The sequence below is a fragment of the Electrophorus electricus genome, chromosome 1 (assembly GCF_041902795.1).
Source record: "Electrophorus electricus isolate QZ-2024a chromosome 1, ASM4190279v1, whole genome shotgun sequence".
Taxonomy (NCBI): domain Eukaryota; kingdom Metazoa; phylum Chordata; class Actinopteri; order Gymnotiformes; family Gymnotidae; genus Electrophorus; species Electrophorus electricus.
This window is the reverse complement of record NC_137497.1, coordinates 36,678,257-36,697,144: the sequence shown is the minus strand read 5'-3', so window position 1 is coordinate 36,697,144 and position 18,888 is coordinate 36,678,257. Positions and strand designations below refer to the sequence as shown.

The 18,888-nt window shown below is 39.3% G+C and overlaps 4 protein-coding genes across 18 annotated transcripts in view; all 4 read left to right on the top strand.

Moving 5' to 3' along the window:
- tnikb (TRAF2 and NCK interacting kinase b) overlaps nucleotides 1-3,818 on the top strand; it is a 38,514-nt gene extending 34,696 nt beyond the window's left edge. For all 13 annotated transcript variants that reach the window (XM_081718286.1, XM_081718283.1, XM_081718267.1 and 10 more), the window contains one exon: nucleotides 128-3,818. Coding sequence is in view for 12 of the 13 variants with exons in the window: in XM_081718283.1 (XP_081574409.1) it covers nucleotides 128-211 (84 nt within the window). In the remaining variant the exon portion in view is untranslated. The remainder of the gene's footprint in view (nucleotides 1-127) is intronic.
- Nucleotides 3,819-5,367: 1,549 nt separating this feature from the next.
- eif5a (eukaryotic translation initiation factor 5A) lies at nucleotides 5,368-9,652 on the top strand. 2 transcript variants are annotated; one of them, XM_081718252.1, is made up of 5 exons: nucleotides 5,368-5,385; nucleotides 6,842-7,031; nucleotides 7,137-7,241; nucleotides 8,427-8,558; nucleotides 8,761-9,652. In XM_081718252.1, the coding sequence occupies exons 2-5, from the start codon at nucleotides 6,864-6,866 to the stop codon at nucleotides 8,821-8,823; spliced, it is 468 nt and encodes a 155-aa protein (XP_081574378.1). In that variant the 5' UTR covers nucleotides 5,368-5,385; nucleotides 6,842-6,863; the 3' UTR covers nucleotides 8,824-9,652. The 2 variants fall into 2 exon arrangements, with proteins under 2 accessions (XP_081574378.1, XP_026863906.1); XM_027008105.3 differs by lacking the exon at nucleotides 5,368-5,385 and adding an exon at nucleotides 6,128-6,203.
- A 2,481-nt stretch (nucleotides 9,653-12,133) lies between these two features.
- rpl22l1 (ribosomal protein L22-like 1) lies at nucleotides 12,134-14,185 on the top strand. 2 transcript variants are annotated; one of them, XM_027008026.3, is made up of 4 exons: nucleotides 12,134-12,270; nucleotides 13,239-13,343; nucleotides 13,514-13,635; nucleotides 13,944-14,185. In XM_027008026.3, exons 1-4 carry the CDS (start codon nucleotides 12,262-12,264, stop codon nucleotides 14,083-14,085), a joined length of 378 nt encoding a protein of 125 aa, XP_026863827.1. In that variant the 5' UTR covers nucleotides 12,134-12,261; the 3' UTR covers nucleotides 14,086-14,185. The 2 variants fall into 2 exon arrangements, with proteins under 2 accessions (XP_026863827.1, XP_026863828.1); XM_027008027.3 differs by lacking the exon at nucleotides 12,134-12,270 and having other exon boundaries at nucleotides 13,444-13,635.
- Nucleotides 14,186-14,330: 145 nt separating this feature from the next.
- Nucleotides 14,331-16,988, top strand: LOC145658779 (dapper homolog 2-like). The gene has a single exon (XM_081718229.1). It carries the CDS (start codon nucleotides 15,030-15,032, stop codon nucleotides 16,506-16,508), a length of 1,479 nt encoding a protein of 492 aa, XP_081574355.1. The 5' UTR covers nucleotides 14,331-15,029; the 3' UTR covers nucleotides 16,509-16,988.
- The last annotated feature ends 1,900 nt before the right edge of the window (nucleotides 16,989-18,888 follow it).

Genomic DNA, 18,888 nt, shown 5'->3' with positions numbered 1-18,888 from the left:
AATATATCAACCTGTTGCTTAAAATAATCCACAATGATCAGTAGGCAGTTTGTGCTATTGGCCACTGAGAAAGGGGCTGTGTTAACATCTGTTTCCCTGAGTGTCCCTTCCCTCTGCTTTTTGGCAGGTCTTCTTCGCCTCAGTCAGATCAGGAGGCAGTAGCCAAGTTTTCTTCATGACCTTGAACCGAAACTCCATGATGAACTGGTAACTTGTCCACACCCTCCCCTGTATTGTGTCTGTGGACATGTTCTGTTTTGACAAGCAAGGGAGGGGGGAAATTGGGGGGGGGGGGGCAAACAGAAAACCACGGTATGTGGAATAGCAGAACAGTAGAATAAAGACCTGCCCGGGTTCCGCTCCAGAGAGCCAAACAGTCAGACCCACCTCCACAGTCCGTTATGGAGCGATCCCCAGACCACCAAGGGGCGCCAAAGAACAACAACTTCTATACAGATTTTTTTTTTATGGCTCTTTCCTGTGGGGTTCTTATATTTTTCAAGACAGATATGTATGCTGATTCTTTTGGAGGAGGTTGTTGGTGGAATGGAACACAAATTCCCCAATGTAGAGTGATTATTAAGAAAAAATATTGTAACTGTTTAGACAATTCCAACACAATAATATATTGCTGTTGGTCTATACATGGAAAAATCTCTGACAAACAGTTCCCTGTTAGGGGTTGGTGCGTGCGTGTGCGTGCGTGCATGTGTGTGAGTGCTTGCACACATGCTCACCCTTGTTTGTTGTACACTCCAAACTTACATGGAACACATTTCAACACTTTGTTTTCAAAGTTGCATTATGTCACACTGTAGCTGTACTTGAGTATATGTCCTGTGTGTGGGTGTGTGCGTGAACGAGTGGGTGAGCGATTAGAATGTTGGAAAACAAAAAAAAAACAAAAACGTACCATTCATAAAAACCACAAGAAACAAAGTATAGCTAAGACAAATCTGGAAAGGGATGTCTCGATGTTTTGTACAATCAGAATAACGAGTAGTTCCAGTACATTTTTGACTGTCCAAAAAAATGAATAAACAAAATAAAATAAAGCTCCATTTCACATTATTATGAGACTATGCTGTAATTTTGTATTTTAGTTTGGACATTCATTGCTCTCAGCACAAGGGCAGTGAAGGCCATAGGTGATCAGTGGAGACGTGTGGCTTAGGGCTGTAAGCGAGGTGCTCGCCACTCCTGCCGTCCTGCTGGCTGACGGCACGTTAGTGATATTCTCCACCTCCCTCTGTGTCCCTGCTCATCCTGTTCGCGCCTCGGCTTTCCGAACAAACAGAGTCCCGCCAGCAAACCCAGAACACACTGAAACTGTGACTCCGTAAGAGAGCAGCTTTCAACAATGCACTCGGCTCTTTGGGCAATCTACTAGCTACTTCATAAAACTACAGTGAATTACTAATGTGATGTTTTTTCCTTTGTCTGAGTTGTGTGAAAAGAAGGAATGAGTTTTATGTATTGAGCTTCCTCTAAACCTACCTCATTTTTTCCATCTAGTCATTCAGTTGCCATTTTGTATACAGACCATGGCTTGTCAAAGATAATGATGATATTTTCACTATAGTTTACACAGGGCAAGGCAATATTTAGATTGTAGATTAGATTAATCAAAACATTAAGCCATCCATTGTATTTGATATTTGATCATATACAACTGACTTTTGACTTCAACCAAATTTTCGTCTGGGCTTATCTTCCCGGAATAAAAAATATGATTGAGTTAGACTGGCACTTTATACAATGAATCAAAAACCCTCAAAATTATTTTAAAAATGTGGTTTGAAATGTTACACCTGGACTCTGTTTACTCAAAATGCATTTTTATCACCAGTGCCAAAATCACAACTTAAAAATGTCATACTCTACAACAAATTATATAAATTAGAATTCTTCTAAATTGTTTACTGTGTTAAAATGAGGGCATATTATGTAATAATATAAAAAGTTCTATACTTTGTGATATTTTTAGCAGTGGCTTTTGGGTGGCAACAGTGTGTGATGTTCACATCTTCTCACATGTGTGTGATAACAGAATGGTGTATAGCTCCCTCTTCTGTAACTGAGTGCTGGCTGGTAGAGTGGGAAAGCTCTTTTTGGGAGCCTAGAGCACTGCTGCACTGACTCGGGGCAGGCTTGCCTTGAGGGCCCCAGCAAGGCATTCAGTTTAAAACATGACTAATGCTGAGTAACGCAGACACCCACCTCTGTGTAATCAAGAAGCATAACGCTGATGCCCATTGTCTGGGAGTACTGGTCACCACCAGGGGGCGCTGGACAAAAGGGTTGGGGCAGGACAAAGGGAAGTGGCACCAATACGGTGCTAGATGGATGTCTGAACGGTGGTTCTCGAGTAAAAAAAGCTTATTGGGTAGGACATACTGGCCCTTGCATCAGAGCTATCTTCAGGTGATCCGTGGTTACAGATGTATCAGGTGTGTTTACAAATGCCGCCGGGAAGTATGTTGCATCTAATCCTTTACTTCTGTTTTGTTTTGGAATTTTTTGTTTTATTTTGGTTTTTAAGCATTAATCTACGAATAGTGAGTGAGGTGCAGGTATGTTTATGCATGACTGGTAAATTCACTAGATTCTCCTGTTACCTTTAGGATTGTATAGTCAGTTTTACCTTCACAGAAACAAACACTGACTGTCAACTGGGGCTGAAATGTGTCACTCTTTTATGTGCTGCCTGCAGTATAGATTACGTATCTCTACTCTCATTTCTATGAAGTTTCACAGTAGTATGTGCGTGATTGCCCTCATATTATCTGGACTCATTAAAAGGGATTTTCACTGTAAGTACATCCTTTGATATTCAGTTTATCATCGTCAGATTGCTAGATTAGAGGTTACTGTCCTGACACCTCATTTACTTATTTGTTTTACAAAACTGGGATAATGGCCCTTAAGGAAATTACAGAAGACCCAGCCAGTGGCCATCTATTGGTCACCTAGCCAAAGCACAGCTTTTGCAGTGCAGAAGTGAATCCTACTGAGGTAGTCTCACTCCCAGATTTTCATCGGGCTCGGATCCACCAGTGAAACTAGCCAAGACAATGTAGTTGTGCTCTAGCAAACACAAGGATGGGGTACAGGGTTTGGTACTTTTAAGCCTTCCCTTCTACTGAGCACACTGAAGCTACTAATTCAACCCTTTGAAATGTGGCATACTCGTGTTTATTCATATAATGGATATTATAACATTTTTTTCTGCTGTCAAAAGTGCTTAACTATAAGAAAATTCAACTATTAGGAGAAATGCGTAGCTAGGTCTTTAAAGAGGTCCAGATCTCATCTTACCTGTGCCTAGTACATCAAGTTTATCTCAGCTGTTCCATTCGATGTAAAGCATTTTTTTGGTTGTATTCCAACACTGCTGAGTTCTGAGTTACCATAAAATTAGTATTTTATGGACATGACCCATTTGTGTGAAACCCAGACTTGCTTAATATTCTTATCCAACCTATTTATTGGTTTGTACAGTACATAATTTCTGGTATGTCATTGTATTTGGAAGCAACAGTATTATTACTGGTTTTGCAAAGGGATTCTTTTCTATAGCTGTATTTTGGATTAGCTTGTTGGTCTGAAAGTGCTATGAAATCTATATTAGAATGTCAGAGATGATGATTAATATCAGTGCTTTACGTATTTACAGGTTTTCCTATTTTTTTCCAGTATTGTTCAATGTTTTCCCTCATTTTCCTTATAAGTTCACTGCTAAATATAGCCAAATGAAATATTACTTTTTTGTATGGTGAAATTTTCCTGGTCTGGTTTGGCAAAAAAAAACAAACAAACATCATATTTATATATGAAGAAGAAGCTAAAACAATGATGTAATTGAAAAGTACACCTAAGAGATCGTCAAAGGTATTATCATTAGCAATAAAGTCTCACTGATTTTGTTAAGGTTTTCTAATATTTCATTTTGTCTTAATTTGGTATAAAATTGTTCAAATTGTTGATGTCCGGTATTTGAGAGAGCAGGATTTCAGGGGTCCAAAATGACAGGCATGGCAATGGACACATGATCTCTATCTCCAACTTTTAAGACTTTGTTCATAGTTTGTTCCCATGTAACATAAAACATTAGACTTTGCTGTTTTTTAATAAATTGATGTATCAAATCAAATCTGTTGTTCTTTTCATTCACCATTCGAATAAGAAGATTCCAGCGCACATTTCTGAACTTCACTTCTGCCTGTCACGTTTTCTGCAGTTGAATTTCTGTTGGCATGGCTAGCCTGCTGGTTGGTCAGCCCGGTTCACAGACCTGGTTAGGGTTTTGCCTGAGGCAGCTGTCGAGGGATGAGTATGTGTTCCCTCTAGAAAAGTACTTATACTGTTGTAACTTGGCTGCTTTTACAATCATCACTACTCATGCTAAGCATGTGCTGAGTTTTTGTTGGGCACTGTGGCTATTTGACCAGATTCTTACTGTAGCCCATGGCCACTTGCATGGACCCTTGCATGTGAATGCTTTATTTGCTCAAGTATAATATAATCATGATCCATGATGCTTCATTGAGGAGCGTCAGGACCAAACAGTTACTGTGCCTTCTGGTACCAAAATGTTTGCTTACTTCCAAAAGAGTAATCCATAGAATGTTACTTAAATAAATGAATACATTTGTTATTACTTGATTTATTTCTTAATCCACATTTTCATCATAAGTACAAAACTACCACCTCCTTGGTATTAACCTTATGCTCCCAAAATTCTTGATTATGAACAATTCATTTAATAAAAACTGTAAGTACAATGTAGAAGCAATTAAACTAAATGCAGAATCGACACAATTCATTAAGTAAAGGCACGAAGCAATTAAGATTGTCTCGTTTGCTTTGCCATGTTCGGACCTTTTGAAGACGTGCTACCGAGGGGCACATTCTGCAGGCTCAAACGATGTGTTGAGAAAGTAAAATAAGATCAAGTACGGGATTCAGCTGTTGCTCCACACTGAACATAAATATAAAGACAGTTTTGAGAAGCGAAAGAACGTTACACTTGTCAGTACAAAATAATTTGATTCTAAAATATCAAGTACTTAAGCTGCGTGAGTCGCTAAGGAAACGTTAGCGTTATGCCTTTTGTTTAGCCTCCAGCGAGACGTGACGAATTATTTGTTTCATTTAACTGCAGTCTTCTATTATACAGCCAGCAATTAAAGGTAATGCGGAGTTAACGGGTCCTGACAGCGTTGCGTCTCGCCGCCTCGTCCTCCCGGTCGAACAGGGCGCTAAACACGCCGCTCCACAGGCGGACATCGTTTTCCGCAGAAGAAGAAGAGGCCCCGCCCACTTTACGGGTGCCGCAGTAAAATTGGGCGCGCGTGCGTATTGACATTCCTTTTTTTCTTGGAAGTAAGTATTGCATGGCGCGTGCCTTTCTCTTATGAAAAAAATGTGGAATTTTGTTTAATATGGTCGCACGTGGCGTGTTATGGGACGCCTTCGTGCGCCGGCTCGGTTGGTAAAATAGGCGGCTGGCATGGGGAGCTACCGTTAACCTTTTTAACGCGGCCGTAAGTGGCCGTGCGCTGAGTTCGTGTTTTAAGTGCAACTTGGAAGTTACTAAAGGCTGGCCAGCCACCTCATGCGCGAGGCCTTCCGCGCGCCTGCAGTAGTGACTGGTCACATTTTGTTAATTGTCGCTGCTGTCCATCAGCTTGCTGAACTTTAACTGAAAAAAAAGATTAATGTTCCATTTATTGTTGTCATGTGTGGTATTCTTTTTAAACCACAGTGCCTCTGAGTAAGTTGTGTTGTGCGTGTTGGTTAACTTAGCATGCTAGTTAGCTAACAGCCATCTCGGCTGTCGTTGAGTGTGTAATGGCATCAAGCAACAAACCACGTTGAAGTAAGTACCTAGAAAAGCACAAGAGAGTGCTTGCAATGGCTTGAACGGCGTAATGTGTCTTACCATATCGTTTAAAATAGCCGGGCAATTTAGAAGCTGCTGAGTATTTTTATGTGGCGCTGATAGCTAGCAGACTGCCCGTGAGTTAGCCAGCTACATATGGCCTTGTGTGTTCATTGTGCTGTTCAGCAAACTGTAGCGGTTCTAGCTTCTCACCACGCGCAGTACACCGATTTCCCGTCTCTGTTTTAGTAACTCTTGGAAGACGTTTGTCAGCTGCAACAACTGCTGAAAATTGTGAGGATTATCTGTGCGGTTACAGGTTTGTTTGTGTTTTTTTTTACCGTTAGCGCCCGGCCTTAGGGCGTGAAACCAGAGCGCCATGATGCGGCAGGTTAGCGAGCGCATGATTGGTAGCGTAGGCATTCACTTTGCGATCAAAAGTTTAGTGCCGTTCAAAGTTATGTAAAAGGGGCCTGACTCGTTTTGGGTGCGTTGAAATCACTCTTTATGCAACTTGATTTGGATTTTTTAAAAGTCTTTTTTTTAAACCGGAGGGGTTAAAAATACTTCGTATTTGACCAGCAATGTGTAACCGCATTAAATGGATGACGTCAAAAAAAAGGGTGGAAAAAAAGTTTCTGCTGTCGAATGGTCAACGTTAGAGGCACCACACCCGGAGTCTCACATTTTAAAGACGCTGTCAGAGCACTTTTTGGGCTATTGTATATAACTGTATGTTTATACATATGTTTGTGTGTGTATCAGTTTTATGCTGTGCTAATAGGAAAATGTGTGTGTGTGTGTGTGTGTGTGTGTGAAATAAATAAATATATATATATATATATATATATATATTTATATATATTTATATATTTATTTATTTTACACACGCTGTGTAAATACACCAAATGACAACTTTTATTATATCTAGGGGGAAATATGTCTTTGTCTCTGCAGTGCCCTTTGATTAGACCCCATCATGGCAGATCCAGATCTTGATTTCACTAGTGGAGATGCTGGGGCCTCTGTGACCTACCCACAGCAGTGCAGTGCCCTGCGCAAGAACGGATTTGTGGTCCTGAAAGGTCGTCCCTGCAAAATTGTTGAAATGTCCACTTCAAAGACTGGCAAGCATGGTCATGCAAAGGTATTAAACAAAAAAAAAAAAGTATTCAGAACTTTTAGTAGTTTAAATGGATGCTTTCCTTCCATTTTTTGTATATCTGAGTAAACTGCCCTTTTTTCCACCTAGGTTCACCTGGTTGGTATCGACATTTTCACTAATAAGAAGTATGAAGATATTTGTCCCTCTACCCACAATATGGATGTACCCAACATAAAGAGAAATGACTTCCAGGTATGCTATAAACTAACTTATGAAACCTTATGGTTTCTCAGACTTGGTTGGAGACATGAGATGTAATCCAGGCCAGTACATTACTATTATCTATACATTTTTCTTTGTTCTGAATACGTAATGTGTAAGATTACCTTTGGCGCTCCTCTCCCCATGATCCCCATTCATTGCTTAATTAAAAGTTGGTCATTGTTTTGAGGCTTCCATTCAGAAACAAATCTTATTCCTTGACTGTACTGCTTGACTAAGGTTCAAGTGCCCTTGGCTGAGCATGAAACTGAAGTGTTTTCAACGTAATTTTCTTACCATTGAAAGGGAACAAAACCAGTTTTGATTGGCTGACTGATGTCTCTGTATTATGCCTCTTGTAATGCTTCAATTCATGCACTTCTGTTTTATTATACAATTCAGAAAGAGTGCTGTCCCATAGGTCTGTTTATGGAGTACTGCATAGTATAGTAAAAGTAATGGTTTGGCTAAACATCAAACTTGCACAGGAAAAGGGGACTTGAGCCTTGTTGGGGCTTGTTGACTTCATTTGCAGTAAGAGGAAAACTGTAATTTACTCTTCCTTCCTTCTTGTGGTATTTAGGGTAACACAGGCATATAGTACTTCAGTATTGTAGCAATTGATATATGCACAGCAACTATGCAGTAATGGGTAACACAGTTGTAATGGGATTGATATGGCCATATTAAAATGGCTTTACTTCATTGTTCCAGAGCAAAGCTTAGTCATTGTCCTTGCATCAAATGTGAAAGACCCAGGTTTTAATTGTAATGACTAATGTATGATTAAATAACTCATGCAAGTGTGTATCTGACCATTAAGACTCCACTTTGCTTTGGTTGTATAATATAATTGTAACCAAAGTGATCTTTTATAGGATATGCAGCACTGCTAAACTTACCATTATGAAATTATAATAGCCTGTAAAGGTGTCCTGATGCTGTAAAGAACAATAGACAAAAACCTCCCCCCCCCCCCCCCCCCTGAATTTCTTGTATATGGCATGGCCAGCCTTTAGATCAGGTGCTGCTTTTGCAGGCCCACCACTTACATGTGTTGACTTGCTTATTGCTGTGAAATGAGTATCTGAACATGTAGAAAATCCTGGCATTCATCGAGCAGTTTTAGACATTGAAATGCTGCACTGCATTCATTGTGGCCCTTTTCTCCCTCAGCTGGTTGACATCAATGAAGGGTATCTTTCCCTTATGATGGACAATGGTGATGTGCGTGAGGACCTTCGTGTTCCAGACGGTGACTTGGGCAAGGAAATTGAAGGCAAACATACTGCTGGGGAAGATATGATGGTTGGTATATTTTTTTAGTACTAGTTTACTTGGCTGAAGTTTAGTTTTGGGTCAAATTTCTACTGTTAAACCAACTGTTACTTGCAATCAGTTTAAAATTAATCAATAAGCCTCTGACAGCTTGGTTTAAAGTTGACTTAATACTGTCCTGTGCCCAGTTGTCTTTTTGTTTGGTCAGTATCTTTTTCTCCCCATTCTCTAGATTACTGTGCTCTCAGCTATGGGGGAGGAGGCTGCAGTGGGCATTAAGGCCTTTACCAAATAGGAAGAAGGACTGGGCTGCTCAGGCTGCAACATGCATCACCTTAACAAATTTCCTGCTTTTTGGTTTGGTTTTGTCACCAAAGCTATGGCCTTCACAAGCAACCTCATTTTTTTTTTGTTTGTTGCGATTGTACTCCCTTTTTCTTCTCCTTCAAATACTGTGCTGGACTTTTAACAACTTACTCTTGTTAGGTTGTTTTGGCATTCCCTCGGGTCATAGGTTTCGTTTTATTCTTTTAGGTTTTTCCCTTCATTCCACTTTATTTTGCCTTCAAGATGTTGGTCTGGCCACTTACATTCCTGGATGTTAAACAAATGGAATCCATTTTTGTCTTTTATTTTATATATGTACACATGCGTGCGTGCACACATTACATGGATAGTGTGCAGAATTTATGCCTTTTGGGGGAAATGTGCATGAGTTTTAAAGAAGGGGAAGAAAGGCCCTTACTGACACTTACCTGATTTTTATCCCACCCAACACCCCCTCCTCTCTTATGGGTGCCATACCTTTTGCTTAACAATTTATTCCATATATGCACTAAGGTCATTTCTTTCAACATTGAATGCCTTTTTCCCAAAGTAAGATGTGTACTGGTAGTTAGCACTTTGTAGTACTTGCAGTACTTTGAGTACTACCAGAAACATTTTGAATTTCCCCCCTTCATAAAATCACTAATTCACACCAGTGAAATTTCTAAATGCCAGTCTCCATTGTATAGAAGTGGAAAGAAGAATGTGATGGCCATGTGCGAGTACCTCTGTAATGCAATAGCAGCCAGCCTGGTCTTGGCTGTGATTGACAACCATAAATAAAGTGTTGAAGCCTGTATTTGTCTCCAGTAAAAAGGTGTTTATGGATGTTTTACCAGCATTTGCAGGGTGTTTTTCTTTCCACTGGACCCAGTATTTGGTATGATGTGTGATTGGTTGAAAACTCTGTTCACTTGAGGCCTTTGTCTCAGCCATGGCAAAAATAAATATAAAATTAAACAATAATGTTAATGTTCCAAGGATTTATGTGCGATACATTTGGTAATTGGTAGTCACTTTGGTGGTAAAGTAATACCATACGATTGTTTCCTTGGTATGCCTGTAAGTTTTTAGATTTTTGGCTGGGTGCTTTGCTTATTTGTATTTAATAATACAATAATCTGTTGTGACCTTGCCTAATAAGACCTGAGTTTAATTGTTCTCTACCTGTGCTGAGTCTTAAACTGCTCCTTCCTGATTTATTTTTAAACCACAAATCAAAATGAATGTTTGAGAGACTGCCCTTGACTAGCTTCTTCAATTTATATGATATTGCTTCAGAAGGGTTTTGGTGCACTGAAAGTTAAAACTAATGTTAAAGATGAATGTGTAAAAGGAAATTGTTTTAGTGTGTAAGAGGCAGGTTAGGGAGGGGCAGATAGAACATACAGAAGCCAAACTCAAATCTGTCATGGAGAGTTTAATATTGATTGTGTTGGTGAAGACTAGGACAGATATCACTTTTGCAAGTATATAATCTGTAGCTAGTCCCATTTACTATGCTGGTCAGATGCTTTCCTTTATACTTTTATAATTCTGGCCTGGTGCCCAGACTTCATGGTGGCAGTGAATATCTAGCACTAGTACAGACATCTAAAATGTTGGGTTGATGAGTGCTTGCTAAATTATCAGGTTCTTTGGCAATTTGAGACTGTCTAGAGACTTTTTTTTTGTCAGTTTGTAATTTCACATTCTTGAATAACTATCTTACAGAGCTTATGATTGCACAACATTTGTCTGCTACTTGATTATGAACTAGTCAAGTCAGGCTGCAGCTCTGTGGACTCCACCCTGGCCTGAACTGGTTATCTCCCACACTCCTGTAAAGATGAGTCATGCTGCCTTTTTAGTTATGTGCCAAGTCTATATAGAGTTTATGGCTAGGGCATACACTCACAGACACTTAAAAAGAAACACTGGCCTTGTACATGCACTAACTGGTCACTTCATTACACACGACATCTTATAGGTATTTTATGAGCATACTCTAGCCCATCTATAAGCATGGTCCATTTGTCGCTCACCCTCAACCCACTTCAAATCTGGTAATTTTCTGAACAATTGACTAGTGCCAATTCGATTTTTTTTTTTTTTTGGGGGGGGGGGGGGGCAGACCTTTCTCAATCCAACATTAAGCCTGAAAAGGCAGTGGCAGGGTTGTGGGTGTTAAGATGGTCAAAGTTTAAAAAGGGGTTGCTGGGGCTTTGACAAGTATCATGTCCCTCCTCAGTTGAGAGTGTATAACCACCTAAAAATATCTAGGAAAGGGTTACTGTCGTGAGAAACAGACTTCTGATGAATGACTAACACAAATTGTAAATGGAAACCGATGGCTATGATAGATTCTACACGTACAAGGTGTTTCTAATAAAGTGGTGTTAGTAGGTTGCCCACGCATCTTGTTTCTGTGTTGGGAATTTTGTTTGTGTTTGATGGTGAATGGATTATGCTTCCATGGATGGAAACAATCATTATAAAAATTCACTGTTTAAAATGGTCATTTATTTTGTGAGTGATTCTTACAGTCCTAACAAAATGAATCTCCTGCCAGTGTTTCCCCTGGTCTGACCTGGACTCACAGAGTCCTGATAATTAGCTGTTGTAGCGAACAAAGTTAGAGAGACAAAACTCTACACAGTAAACAAAGGATAAAAAACATATTTGGGTTTGGGCATTGGCATAGCACGAAATACCTTTCCATTACATTGTACTTTGTTAGCTTGTATAGTTACATTAGCCTGAGACAATAAAAGGACGAAAACTGGTGGATAATAATTAGTAACTACTATTATGTAACAACAACAACAATAATAATAATAATAATTATTATTATTATTATTATTATTATTATTATTATTATTATTATTTGTAGTAGTAGTTGTAGCATACAACCTATTTGACTCAATCCGCAAAAACCTTTAGGCGAGCTGTATGTGTTGCACTCCATTCAGCTTTAATATTTAATTGCAAAAAGTATTATCTATCGTTACCCCGTGTCAGTAGGTACCGTATCATCTATGGTTCGATACCTGCTATATCAGTACATCTTTAATGTTGATGGAAGTTAATGTTTCAGTAACTTAGATGAGTGGGTGGGTGCTACCATAAAGATTCTGCAGGTTACAAAGAGAACTTTAGGTGCTTGATCATCAAAACATCATTTTGGCACACTAAGCTCTTGGTCTTGAAATGAAATGAAATAAAATAAAAACGCTTGGACACAATGCTTTACAAGGAAAAGAACTCAGCTAAGAAGAATAAAAAAACAGAGATGTTTTGTTTATTGTAGATCTAGCTATGTTATTATTGCTCGGTTCAAATTGATTGAAGAACCACGACAAAAAAGAGAGGGACAAAAGCGCGAACACTAACACGTCACTTCCTCTTTTAACTCGACTTCGTCAAGATGGCACTGGTATGTAAAGTCTCGCAACCCGAATTCCCAAATAGTGGGTTTTGGTGCGATTTTGTTGACGGACTAGCTAGCTAATTGTTAATTAGAGTTAGGAAAGTACTTAACTCTTGACGGTTCCTTACCGCCATGAGAATACATAATGAGCTAATCTGACATCATTGGTTTGCGTGAGCACGTGTAAGGCCAGTAGTTTAGCCTACAGGCTAACTAGTTAGCCATGAAGTGATTAATGCCACCAAAAGGCAAGCAAAAACAAGTAGCTTCACAATACTAACGTAGTTTGTTGTAACTAACTAGGGACGCTATTCCAAAACGATAGTAGCAGTCGTTCTGGTCTAGGTGACCAGGCGTTCTCGCCCATGCGTGGCACCGACCTGGCATTTTCCTTGGATCGCGTTCCTGTGTGTCTGGTCGTGCTCCGCTCGTGTATCTATGTCACACGTATTTTTAGTGGGGTTGGATGAACCATTCGAAGATTATTCAGGTGAAATGCAAGACTGATAGAAAGAGGAAAATGGGAGGACGATTAACAAATGCGCAAGCAACGCTTGTTAACTAGCTAAGTGATTACTCCTCACCGCTGATGGTCACACATTGACGTGATAATGAGTATTTCTAGGTACGAGACGATCAAAGCGTGTGATGTTTATATTCAGGAAATTTGCCCCGTTGGTTTCAGTTGATGTATGTGGTAATTGTGAAGACATATCGAGCCATAATACATAAGTAACATCTAGCTCGGTTATAAGTAATAATCAGGTTTCCATATTAGTTCCATCTCAGCATTTGTAGTGTACAGTGTGCAGAAGTAAAATAAAGCACCGTGAAAAAAACCCAAGAAAGTTCGTACTGGTGCATTACACGAAGAATTTTAAAACATCCGTTAATTTTAGCCAATTGATAGGTTCTGTGAATTCACCGCACCTTGGTGACTTCTAATCCAAAGACTTTTTGTACTGATCCCCCAGAAAAGGCAGACTGTGGTAAAAAAGAACAAAAAAGGAGCTTCCTGGAAATTCACATTGGACTGCACTCACCCCGTGGAGGATGGCATTCTAGACTCAGCTAATTTTGTAAGTAGAATAATGACTTTAAGTATAAAATATTCATGTATAATGATGAATTTTGTGGTGATTTTAGTTACCTGCTTCACTAATGCTGTATTTCAACTAGGGTTCCCTTCCCTAGTTTAATGCCTAGGGCTCTCTTCCCTAGTGGGGTCATTTTGTTTTATCACAAACAGGAGACATTTCTGAGAGAAAAGGTGAAAGTTAATGGCAAAACAGGCAATCTTGGCAACATAATTCAGATTGCTCGCCAAAAGAACAAGATCACAGTGACATCAGAAAAGCAGTTCTCCAAGAGGTGAGGCCTGTGAAGACTCAAAAGAAAATAAATACCTTAATGAAAATGTTTTCTTATTTGCACCCTTAAATGCTTCTCTGGGTGATATGATGCCCTTGTTAATTATTTGCAGAAATGCTTATAATTCTTAATTCCAATCTTGTAATTCTTGTTCATACATACTTTTCTTTCCATTCATGCTAGGCATTTGCTAACTTGCCAAAATGTCTACCTTGTTTTTAAACTCCAGCTAACTCGTTCTGTTATTTCAAATAAATTTTACTTTCTGACACTTTATGCTCTGAAAGTGACTGTATATTGTTCCTCAGGTATCTGAAGTACCTCACAAAGAAGTACTTGAAAAAGAATAATCTTCGAGACTGGCTGAGAGTGGTGGCCTCCGACAAGGAGAGCTATGAGCTGCGCTACTTCCAGATCAGCCAAGATGAAGAGTCGGAGACTGACGAGTGAAGGTTTAGTTTGTGGGCAAGAGTGGTGTATTGAAATCCTGTAGTAGTCACATCTATGTCGAGTTTTATGATTGTAAATAAATTTATGGATATGCACCAAACTTGAAAATAGTTTTTATTCCCTCTAGGCTCTCATGGCATTTTTTTATATGTAAAAAGATTTAAATTCTTGATTTTGGCATGTTTTATAAATGATGGTGAAAGAAGTGTAACTTGAAATTTAAAAGAATTCAGACAGGCCAGTGGTATCTATAGGCTAATGAAATCTGTCTTTCCATTGTTCTTTATTGAGCAGACTTCCTTGGCATTAATCAATGATTATCTATTCATGTCCCAAGTGTTGGGTAATGTAATTTACTGGGAATGCTCAAACTTTGCCACTAATTAAACAGTATCAGCAGATTGTGTTGCATATGAAGAGCAATGTTTATGTATGTTAACGAAAATGGCACAAGCCTGCTTTTGTCTCAGGACCAATACCTAATATCCTAGCGTTCAAACAATACTCTTAGTTTCTGTGCCTAAGTATCTGTTAGCTTGCAGATTTTCAAATGTCAAAAATAAATTAAGCTTCATGGTAGGCAGGTTGAGGATTTTTGGGCATTATAAAGTTCTGTGTTTAATTACTGGGATGTGCTTTTAGTGCTTACTTTTCAGAAAATAAAATCTCATAAGGCCACATGTTAAATTGGCCCATTGTTAGGTGTAAGCTTTTCACAGAGAAAACTTCAGTTGTTTGGGCCTTTCATCATGTTTATCACCTGATCCAAGCCAAAGATTAGTGAAAATCTCATTAACAGTTTCATCAGCTCATCACAAAGCAACTGGGTGAGGGTGGGATTGTTATCTAGCTAGATGGTTGGGGGATGGGTAACCACTATAAGTGCCCACTCCTAAAAGGAGACGAAGTACTTTTTGCAGTTAATCAAGCAGCACAAGCTGGTTATGGAGGTCTCATCTGATGAGAAAAGAGTAGAACAAGAGGCAACGTTATGGACAACTGAGAGAAGAAAACGCATGAGAGGACGTTTCCGCGCAACTTTAGCTGGACTACTGGAGCTGGAAGTCCTGAGGGTCAGGCACAAAGAAATGGTGGAGACTGCTTTAGGCATGTGTGAAAGTCCTGACCATTCAGGCAACTTGGAGCTCCAGCAAAGACGATATCAATACTGGGTGGAAGAGAGCTCCTCCAGGCTGAAGCTCAAACGTAGTCTCTCGCATGAGAACAACATTGAACACAAAACGTCTCTGACCTCTCTGGACATTAAAAGGACTGCCATGCACTCTTCAGAAGACCTACCACAGCTCTTCTGCCACAAGAAAAGCACAGCCCTTGCACAAGAAGACAGTCAGTCAAGGGCTACCTCCGGATTCTGCGAGAGTGAGTTTGGAGACATTTATAATTGCACTGATTATAACCATGCTATTAGTTCTCTCTCCACATCTTTGGCCTCTTTAAGTTACCAGAGCACTGTGAGCGATGCAGGATACAGTAGGTGGGAAGGTGCTGTGCAGCGATGGCCTTTGCTACTGAGAAATGGTGAAAAGCATAGGGGGAAGAGTGACCAAGAGGCGCAAACTTTTTCAGGGGATGTGATTCCCAATGCCAGCTTTCTCTCTGTGGCTGACCTGTACCCCGATTCACACTGGCCTGACATTTCTGACATATTGCTGCCGCAAGTGGTGTTGGAGCATTCTTATAGGTCTGATCTCAAAAGTTGTCAGGGTTCAAAGGTTTATCACTACCCAAGTCCACTACATGCTGTAGCTTTGCTGAGTCCTCTATATACCCCGCAGAGCCCAAGAACACACAGGAGGAGAAACGGGAGATGTTCTCCAGGAAGTTCTACCCGTAACTCAAGCTCTTTACCAAGACATGGTTCTGTTCAGGAGAAAAGAGATTTTGAACATGCTTGCTACCGTTCAGAATCTTCTCCATTGCTGCAGTCCACCATGTCACTGCCTCAGTGGCATGCCAGTCGGAAAGACAAACATGCTCATTCAGAGAACTGTAGGTGTGAGGATATCATTTTAAAGCGAGTCCATGGTCAACTCTGGAGATATGCTTCTGCAAAGAGCAATGAAGGTATCCACTCATGGTCAAGGAGAAGCGCAGTTACACTTCACCGCCCTTGTTCAATGGGCAAAAACAGGGCAGCTTTTAAATGTTCCCATTTTCAGATTAGAGGAACAGAAGCAACAGCATGTGAGCCAGCAATCTCATTAGCACCTCCCCAAACATCGTATAGTGGGTGCCTTAGCACACTGAAGGAGAGAGCTAGAAGACACACAGCTGCTTTGACCAACCTGAACATTTTCATGGAAAGCAATAACACTTCATTTGATGCATTATTTCATTGCCGCCGTAGTCTTAGAGGTTTTGGTGAGAAAAACTTAATTTGTCGTGGGCATTCCTTTCCATAACTAAAATATAAGGGAGAAGAGCCAGATTTGGTTGCAACAACTTATTTCCAATGAGGCTATGTGAGCAAGACCAAAGGTTTAAAATAAGGGAACACATTTTAGCAGCATGGTTTTATGATTAAAAAATAATTGGAGAAACTGTTCATTTTATCACATTTTGTTTTGTTGCTTACAGCTTCTCAATATGTAGTTGACCTACAATTTATTTGGTGAAGGATGTTGAGCAATGCATTATGTTATGTTCCTGATTCATTTAGTATTAAGATGATTAAGTCTTTCACATTTATAATATTTATTCTCATGATTATGAACTTTTATGAACTTATAATAAAAACAAACAAACAAAAAATGCATGTCATTTTGCAAGGTTGGAAAGTTGATTGCATTATTTAAAGACTACCAAAATTCAATTTAAATACTATTTTTCAATCTCTTAAGTGATCCTTTATTGTGAGTTCAAAAGCATTGTTTGCAAAGTACTTGAATTAATCACCCAGATTATCATTCAGTTATTATGTACTTTAAATAAAAGAACACATTCACAAAACCAGCTACGTTTGATGTCATGTTATGTGTCCTGATTCTGGATGTATTAATCATTGTATCTGAGATGAGACCAAAGAAAAAATTCCAATCTCACTTGGACAATAAGGTCATTCAGTTCAATTCAATTTTAACGGTCCTGTTTAGTTGAGGTGTAGCCAGTGAAATGGATTTTTGATTGTGGATCCACCAGATGTCAGCAGCGATTCAAACGGGTAGCCGACGGTTAGAGACTAGGATATACACTTTAGCGAACCATATTATAAAATATTTTGGATTAAGTCAGAGTTTTGGATTTAGTGAAATTATTTCAAGAAACAAATTATGTTTTTTTTCCTTTGATATCATGTCAGTACTATTGTTTATCTTCTGAATGTGTATGGGGATTGCCAAAAAACCCAATTTTCACTGTTTCTAGACCAAAATAGCATTTTCAAACTTACAACATACCATGAACTCAGGCTCTACTTTATCTATCATAAAAAGGATTTTCTTTTAAAGGGGATGGGAGAGTAGCCTGCAGGTCTTACTGGGCTATTTTTGCTGACGAGAAAGTTATATGTTCATACATGTGGGAGTCCCTGTCTTCCAGATGTTAAAGATAAAAAGGGGTTCTTACAAATACATGTGGACAAAGAATAATTTTAAATTAGAAAGGCAAAGTTTGTGAACAAACATTATTCTGGCTTGACAAAGCAGCTAAAAACAGATTAAAGGCTGTTTGGCTGTTTTAACACTGATAACTCAATAAATACTGTTAAATGATGCTAAACATTGTATAAACATAAAATGTAATCCTGAAGTACTGTTTAATGATGTTAAATGCTGTTTAAACATAAAATGAAATGTAATTTGCTGTGGGGTAGTTGAGAGTGAGGGGCTATTTCGTTGTTGTGGTAGTTGTGATTAGCTGTGGTGCTCTTTTTCTCTGCTAATAGGGTAGATAGTGTTGAGGGGTATTTTGCTAAGGGATCATTTGGGTTGAGAGGTAATTGGCTGTGAGGTAGTTGAGGCTGAAGAGTTATTTAGCTGTCAGGGTAGTTGTTGAGGCCAATTTGGCTGATGGAGTAGTTTTTGAGGGGCTGCGGAGCAGTTTGGCTTGAGGGGTAATTGGCTGTGGCGTAGTTTCAGCTGATGGGTTGTTTAACTGTCCATGTAGTTCTGGCTGGGGAATGAGAGTGGAGAGGGTCTGTGAATGTGCTTTGTGAAACTGGCCAAAAGAACATTCTGCCATTCATTTCCTATGGGAAAAAAAAAATCATAATTACAATCTGTGCCAGAACCACAAACACACAATTCCCTCATGGGAACTACATTTGTGCTGAATTTGGTAGCTCTACAACAGAAACTGTGGAAAGTGAAAAGGTCCACAACAGTTAAATAACCCCACAGCTTCAAGCTCCTCACAGCAAATTACATTTCATTTATTTTTCCATTTTCACAGCGTTTAACATCAGTTCACCTTATTTCAGGATTTCAACTGTATTTCAGGGTTGCTTTTTACATTTAAGCAGTCTTTAACATCATTTAATGGCATTTATTTTATTGCTGCTGAGTCCCCTCATCAAGTCTGATAGCTATAGCTTGAGAATTATGGGACTTCACATAATATCACACAAAATTACAGGGTTCCTGTGGAGGGATGGATGATGCAGGCATGAATAAAGGGATAGAAAGGGTTGAATAAAGAGTGCCATCAGTATGTCAGTAGGTGCAGTTTGGTGATTGGGCACAGTAGTATAATCAGTACAGCAAATTTAGTTGTTTTACCTTTACCACTGAATTTTGATTACAGATACAGTTTGATGACTATAACTTGAAAATTAAAGGAGTTATA

Bases quoted from the DNA above. Each gene is read 5' to 3' on its own strand.
- eif5a (XM_081718252.1), top strand. From the start codon at position 6,864: ATGGCAGATCCAGATCTTGATTTCACTAGTGGAGATGCTGGGGCCTCT. The intron at 7,032-7,136 runs GTATTAAACAAA...TTTTCCACCTAG, and splicing joins GCAAGCATGGTCATGCAAAG to GTTCACCTGGTTGGTATCGA. The intron at 7,242-8,426 runs GTATGCTATAAA...TTTCTCCCTCAG, and splicing joins TAAAGAGAAATGACTTCCAG to CTGGTTGACATCAATGAAGG.
- rpl22l1 (XM_027008026.3), top strand. The intron at 13,344-13,513 runs GTAAGTAGAATA...TATCACAAACAG, and splicing joins TTCTAGACTCAGCTAATTTT to GAGACATTTCTGAGAGAAAA. The intron at 13,636-13,943 runs GTGAGGCCTGTG...ATTGTTCCTCAG, and splicing joins GAAAAGCAGTTCTCCAAGAG to GTATCTGAAGTACCTCACAA.
- LOC145658779 (XM_081718229.1), top strand. From the start codon at position 15,030: ATGGAGGTCTCATCTGATGAGAAAAGAGTAGAACAAGAGGCAACGTTA.